Source organism: Lipotes vexillifer, unplaced genomic scaffold (assembly GCF_000442215.2).
Source record: "Lipotes vexillifer unplaced genomic scaffold, Lipotes_vexillifer_v1.1 scaffold1261, whole genome shotgun sequence".
NCBI classification, from domain to species: Eukaryota; Metazoa; Chordata; class Mammalia; order Artiodactyla; family Lipotidae; genus Lipotes; species Lipotes vexillifer.
In genome coordinates, this window is record NW_006796548.1 from 425278 (window position 1) to 432595 (window position 7318).

The 7318-nt window shown below is 60.7% G+C and overlaps 1 protein-coding gene across 1 annotated transcript in view; it reads right to left on the reverse strand.

Moving 5' to 3' along the window:
• Positions 1-7318, reverse strand: part of ADGRB2 (adhesion G protein-coupled receptor B2) — a 30973-nt gene that overhangs the window by 13449 nt on the left and 10206 nt on the right. The window contains 11 exon segments of the mRNA XM_007468655.1: positions 54-384; positions 712-820; positions 898-966; positions 1140-1334; positions 2132-2238; positions 2398-2499; positions 2574-2741; positions 2824-2988; positions 3595-3759; positions 4968-5132; positions 5387-5470. Coding sequence (XP_007468717.1) covers positions 54-384; positions 712-820; positions 898-966; positions 1140-1334; positions 2132-2238; positions 2398-2499; positions 2574-2741; positions 2824-2988; positions 3595-3759; positions 4968-5132; positions 5387-5470 — 1660 coding nt within the window.

Consider the following 7318-nt stretch of genomic DNA (forward strand, 5'->3'; position numbering starts at 1 on the left):
CCTGGGCCTCCCTGGACACGCAGCAGCCCCATCCACCCCTCCCAGAGACTCACCTGGGGGGCGGCAGGATGAGGCCGAGGGTGCGGTAGAGCACAGCACCAATCACAAAGTAGGAGGAGGACTCCTCAGGGTCTGCCGGGAGGAGGCGCTGGTGGGAATGGCCCGGGCCAGGGGGCACGGTTCCTGGGCCTCTCCCCCTGCCAAGGCTGCCTGCTGTCCCGGATGCGGCCGGCTTCCCTGGGGAGGAGAGGCTGAGCACCTCCTTGGGTAGGAAGAGGCGGTCCTCTGAGTACCGCACCCAGTCCTTCATGCCCCGGCGGCCGCGCATGGGAAACGTGATGTCGCTGGACACAGCCGAGACGGGCTCTCGCTGAATGCTGATCACTGCAGAGGACAGACAGAGACAGAAACAGAGGGGAAGGTCACAGGGGAGGAGGTGAATGTGGGGGAGACAGACAGCAGGAAGGCAGATGCAGACACCAAGGTTGGTACAAACCAAGAGGCAGAGGACACGTATACAGAGAAACAACAAAGAGACGGAGCATGGGAAGAAACGTGGAGACAGAGATACAAATAAGGGGTTAAATGAGGGAAAGGCAGGGCCCAGACAAAGAGAAGAAGATAGGAAAAGCCCTCAGAAACCATCCCTCCCCCAGGGCGTCCTGGGTTTGGCCACATCCAGCACCCCCTCCCCTGCCTGCCTCCTGGTACCCAGGTTATCTGTGACAATCAGAGAGCTCTGGAAGGCCTTGAGAGCATCGCCCACCAAGTGAATGAAGTCCTCCACGACCCGGAGCAGGTGCACAGAGCCAGGGGACACCTGGGGACAGACAGGGCGTAAGGGACCAAGGCAGGGGTGGGCCATGGGGGAACAAGCCTGGAAGCCCAGCCCCTTACCTGCTGAGCATCATCCCACTTGTCCTTGTTCTCCGCATCCACCATGAAGCTCACCACCTGGAAGAAGCGCTGGGGAGACAGCAGTGGGTGTTGGGAGGTCCCAGCCCCAGAGAGAGTAGCTTCCCCGCCACAGCCACACCTGCCACGCCCCCACAGACTCTGCCATAGGGGCCCGGCCTCCCCCTTCAATCTAGGGCTTCTGAACCTTCAGCCCTCCTTCCTCTTGACAGGGTAGAGGGTACCTGCACGTCATCAGCCGAGGGCACATAGGTGGCTCTCTTGAAGGTGTCAGTGACATTCCTCAGAATGTCCACGGAGAAAAGCAGGTCCCCACTGTAGTAGGTGCGTCGGGCCAGCAGCTCCTGCAGGCTCCGCACCACTTGTGACATGCCCTCACCCGCCAGCATGCGCTGCCCCTTGGCCAGGTGCTCCCGAAGCTGCCAGTGACAGGTAGGCTGCTGTCACCAGAGTGTCAAGAGCTGGGACCCGCCCCTGGCCCATCCCACTCCAGTCCACCCACCACTTGCATCCAGAGGGAAAGGGTCAGATAGAGATGCTCAAAGAGATCGTGGGGAGACAGAGTCTAAGAAAGAGACCCATAAAGAGAGAGAGAATCCCCAAAGATACGTAAAGACTGAAATAGGAACAGCAAAAGAAAGAAGGAGCTCAGATATACATATAAAAGACGATAAGCACAGTTGAGGGACAAGGCACCTCCCTAATCCAAAGAGGCCATCACACGCTGGAGCGTAATGGGCTCTCTCCCTCTCTCTCTCTCAAACATGAGCTCCAAGCACAAACACAACAAATACCGGTTACAGTCAGACGAGTACACACAGGTCACGCTCGCTAACAACATTCTTACCCCATGGCAGGCCCTGGGCTGGGCACTGGGGACATAAAAATAATTTCAACTTTGTCCCTGACTTCAAGGAGCTCCCAGTCTCACAGGACACAGACATTGTGATGAGCACTCGTAACACCTAGTGACTGAGAAGCTCAGGGGGCTGTAGGAGCACAGGGGGAGGCACTGGGGATAAGGGAAGACATCTGAGAATCAGGCCTTGAGGGATGAGTAGGAGTTTGTCAGGCAAGGAGAGGCACAACCAGGCAGAAGTGGGCACATCGTATGTACGCCAAGGCACATGAGCACGAGCAAGAATCCAGCTCCTTCCATGCCCACCAGAGTCTGGGACAGATCCTGTGTTGCCCCAGCCCAGCAGGGTGCACTCACTGACAGATACAGGTAGCGGTACTCGTGGGAGATGCAGCGGGCAAAGCTGGGCAGCCCCCAGTAGGCCACGCCCTGGGCACTGAGGAGACAGCGGCGGCTGGCAGACCCTGCAGGGGGACAGGACAGAGGGTTGGGTGTGGGGGCCGAGCTCTCACCCACTTCACTCCACACCTCAGGATGGAGGCTCAAAGAGGCCGGGGGCCCGGAAGAGAGCGGCAAGAATGGCGGGTGTGGGAGGCGTGCAGGGAGAGCCACCCGCCCTTCACCTGAGGCGTTGGGGGGACACTTGTTGTAGATGATCTCTCCAGCAGCCGCCTTCTTCCACATCATCAGCATCACGTACTCGTCCCTGCACATCTCATGGAAGGCTGTTGGTACAGCGGAGGGGCTCAGCCAGGCCCAGGCACTTGCCCCCAAAGCCCCAGGGTCCGGCGGGCAATACCTGGACACCTCTTCTCACTGCAGGGCTTCACCTCCTCTCCGGTGCCCTCGCAGGGGTATCCCTGAGTGCCTGTGGCCTGGCACATGCGGAAACGGCGCTGCCAGCCTGTGTCACATGTCTTGGAGCACAGGCTCCACGCGTTCCACGGCCCCCATTTGCCGTCTGTGGCTGCAGAGATGGGGGGCGTGAGTGGCCTCAGGCACCCCCTGGGCCAGGGCCGCCACCTGCCGCCCCTGTGCCGCGAACTCACCCGGGCACTCAAGGTTGCCGCACTCCCGGGTGTCAGTGAGGGCCCCGGTACACGTGGCCCAGGCTGGGCCCGCCACGCTGCACTTCCGGCTGCGCTGCTGGGTCCCATTGGCACAGGACATGGAGCACGGGCCCCAGGGACCCCATTCTAGCCACTGGCCTTCCACTGCATGGGGAGACACAAGCAGGGTTGGCTGTTGAGCAAGGGTGTGGGGACGCGTCAGGGCAGAGCACCGCAGGGAGATGGCATTCAGATTTGAATAAGGCCAGACCCACTGGAGAGGAGTGGAGGAAGGGGGGCTGGAGGGAGCTGGTGGTGCCTGGGCCTGGGCCTGCCTGCCTGCCACCAGCTCCAGGAACACAGGACCCCTCTCCACTCAGCACTGAGGCACGTGCTCCCTTCGGGCTATCAGGAAACGGGCCCCGGGCCACCTTCTGACCTTTGCCCACATGTAAGCCCAGCTTTGTGTCCCCTCACAGCCCAGCTGGCCATGAGCACCAAAGTGCTATGAACAACAAGGGTAGTCCAGGGCTCAGGGGAAGGGGCACTGGCAAGCAGCCCCCTTTAGATGGAATCACAGGGTGCCAACTCCAAGTAGGCTGGGCCAGGTCACCTCCCACGCTGGCAGGTAGACTTTGCCAGTCTCCCCATGCTTGGTCAAAGTTCACTGGGGTTCCCCCAGGGACAGGGCACTGGACCTGACTTCCTCCCCTTTCCCGACCCCCACCCGGCTGGACAGCACCCGCCTGAAAGCCCACGGGTGCTACTGACCCGGGCAGGCGGCCATACTGCAGAGCTTAGTCTGCAGCTCGGGACCCTCGCAGGCCTTGCCGCCGTGCTGGGGGGGAACGCAGGTCCGCATCCGGCTCCGGGACCCCCGCCCGCAGCTGCGGGAGCACAGGCTCCAGGACCCCCACTCCTCCCACACGCCGTGCACTGCAAGGAAGCACGTGGCCGGTGGCTGGGCGGCACCTTGGCCCCGGCCACTGCCCCCACGCCCACCAATCAGGAGCTCCGGCAGCTCTGCCACCGCTCCTCATTGGCTCTGCCCTGGACCCCAGGATTCCGCCCTTTGCGGGTGGGGGGATGTGGAAGACACAGACTTCTAGTCCCAACTCACACAGGACACTGCCTGTGGACACCCGGACAGGGAGACTAGAATCAACCCAGGAGGGGAGCCAGGGGTCCTCCTCTCCTGGGGGCACAGTGAAGCCCAGGAAAGGGCTCAATATCTACCCCACCTTACCCCATCCCCATCCCTCCCCACCCCAGATCCAGAGCAAGAATACAACATGGCAGGCCTGGGGCAAGAGAATGCCCCTCCCCATCCCAAGCGCAGGGACACACAAATAGACATGACCCTCTACGTGGACACTGACACAAAGAGCTCACATTGGAACATGGCTTTGCCCCACCCCTTTGCAAGCTCCTGAAACACCCCCAGTTGCCAAGACCCCTTCCCAGGTAGCCCTACTTTAAGTTCCCAGCCAGGAGCTGATCTGGCCTAGGCACCACTTCGCTCCCTCAGGCGCAAGGGGCAGGACCCACTGAAGCTGCCGAGCCCCTCCTGACCGACAGGCTGTCACCACAGGCACATGCACATTCTCAACTCCATGCTGAACTGAGGAAGGCTTCAGGGTCTAGGGGAGGCTCCCTGGGGAGTTGGATAGGGAGTCAGAGGAGGGAGGGGATGGTCAGAGAGAGCTTCATTTTTTTTCTTTTTAAGTGGCATTTCTCTTAGATCTTGAAGGACAGGCTGAATTTTAATAGCCAAGGTAGAGGTGGAGGGGATAGGATGAGAATAGGCAAGGGCAGGGTGGTGGGAAAGTGCAAGAGGTGCTGGTGTGGCCAGAGCATAGGGAACATGGAGGGCGGTGAGGGTGAAAAGACAAGCCTTGATTACCAGGATGTAGGCATCAGGGGAGTGATGTGCCCAGAACCAAGCCTGCTGGTGCGGGCCCTGGTCTGATTCATCTGTGTCCCCGATGCCCTGTGTGGGACTGGGCACGGTGGGGGTGTGGGGGGACAGTCAAGTTTGCTGAATGAAAGGAGGAGGCAACCAACCATCTTTGGAAGATGAACTTGCCCGAGTCCCAGGCAGGACCCGACCCTGCAGGCAGACTGGGCGGGGAGGGTGGGCATACCTGGGCAGGTGGCTGAATTGTTGCAGGGCCGGGTCTCCCGCAGGGGCCCGCTGCACAGGGTCCCATAGGGGGAGGACACGCAGGAGCGGGTCCGCACCTGCAGGCCCTGCCCACACGTCAGGGAACACACGCTCCACGGGGACCACTCCTCAGCCGCTGGGTCGCCTACGAGAGAGGGACAGGGTCGGCGGCAGGGGGCATCTCCCAAGCACTCAGTCTCATAGGAATCCTCCTACCCTGACCCCAAGTGACAGGCTCTTCAGGAGGCAATCCAGCCCTGCCCACAGGCCTTGCATGGCAGAGAGACACGAGTGAGCTCCAGGACATAGACATAGACAGGCACACGCCAAGCACACATGCCACCAGACGCCACAGAGTCGGGCCCCCGCCACAGAGGAAGGGAGGCGGGCCCGAGTTACCTGTCTGCGCCATGTACAGCCCAGGCTCATCTGCAGACCTTGGCCACTGGGTTTTCACCTTCGGTTCCTCTTCCGGCTCCTCACCTGGAACACGGAGGTGGTGGCAGGGGCTCAGCAGAGGCCAGCTCAGTCCCGCCAGGGTGGCACAGAGAGGGCAGCCTTGCTCGCCCTCAGCCAGAGGGTCTGGAACCAACTGCAGGCAACACTGAAAGAGCATCATGTCCTGCCCCCTGCCCCACCAACACCATTTTACAGATAAGGAAACTGAGGCTCAGAAGGCCACGCAGGGCTTGCCTACAGCCTCACGACTGTCTTTTCCTCCTGCCTCAGCCAAACTGGGGGAGACTGGAGAGGAGTGGCTGCTCATATTAATGAGCTCTGGGAGGCTTCTGTGCCAAGTGCTGTCCCTACCTATCTCCTTAACCCTCCCCTGGGAAGTAGGGACCATCACCTCCGTTTAAAGATGAGAAAACTGAGGCCGAGAGAGGGGAAGTGACTTGTCCAAGATCACACAGCTTGGAAAGCCTCAAGTCCAGTCTCTTTCCCCTCACAGGGCTGACCCTAAGGCAGACAAACAGCCAAGGTGAGCAGTTGTGACCACTCCGTAAGCTTGCCTCTGGGACACGATTTATGTCAAGCCAGGGGCTGGGCCTGGGGCCCAGATTCTGCTCCCCAAGCAGCACTGGACTGTGACCTGGAGACACAGGTCAGAACGCCGCTCCTCTGAGACCTAAGGGCCTGGGGCAGGTGCCTCCATCCAGCAGACCCTACTCCCCACCACCCTGTGGCCAGCGAGCAGCAGGCTCTCTGGGATCTGCTACTGCTGCCTCGGCCCCCGCCTCACCGGGCTCTTGGCTGCCCGATTTCTGTGTCTGGTCTAGGCCTTGGAAGCACTGCCAGCCCTGGAGGAGAGGCTGGGAGCTCCCATTCTCCAAAGCCAGGCCCTCCTGCTCAGACGTGAGCTCATCAGGCCCTCTCCCACAGGCTGGGTAGCAGGGATGGTGGCAGAAATGAGTACAGGGGAGAAAGACCCAGCCCACGTAGAGGCTGCTGGGCAGGTGGGATCGGAACAGCATTTTGGGACAGGGCTCAGCCCACGCTGTCCCCAGACTAGAAGGTACTCCTCTCCCCGACTCCCAGGCCCCCTCCTGTTTCTGAACACCAGGTCAGCACCGAACAGACACTCTGTGTTGGAAGGAACCCAAGAAGGCTGTACTCTTCCTGCCCCCTGCCACCCAGTCCAGGCTCTGCGTCTGAGAGAAAGCTCTTCCTCACCAGGCATGAAGAGTGGCCACTCTGAGTAAACCTGCTGTCCACAGGGCCCTGAGCTGCCACTCAGCCCAGCCTCTGGTCTCATCCACTCCCCGGCCCTTCCCTCCACTTCAGCTACCAGTCCCAGGACCTGGTCTTCATCATGCCCAAAACTGCTCCACCATCTCTGAAACCTGCGACTCCCCACCCCACAGGACACCTTCAGAGTCAGGCAACCCTGGTCCCAACTGGGGCATGGACAACGACCAGCTGTGTGACCGTGGGCAAGTGTCTTTGCCTCTCTGACCCTGTTTTCTGACCTCTGTAGAACAATACTCAGAATACCCCATACCCTGAGGACTGACCTCAGGACTTCTTGACAGGAGATCATGAAGCCCTCAGCACCCTGCTTGGACATGGGGAATGCTCAGGAGGCAGCAACTATCTGCTTTATTTTCACCATCTTCCCTTCCCTCAACACCTCCATCCCTTCAGCACCCTCACGTGCCACCACCCCTCAGCCCCCTGGGCCTCCTCCCTCTGAACAGCATCTGCCATCGCTCCTGGCCTCACTTTGGGCCCTGCCTCTATCAAGACCACAGGGAAGGTGCTGGAACCATGCCTGGCAGCTCCCGAATCCCCTCACCCAGCCTTTCCACCCCCCCCCGCCACCCCCCCCAC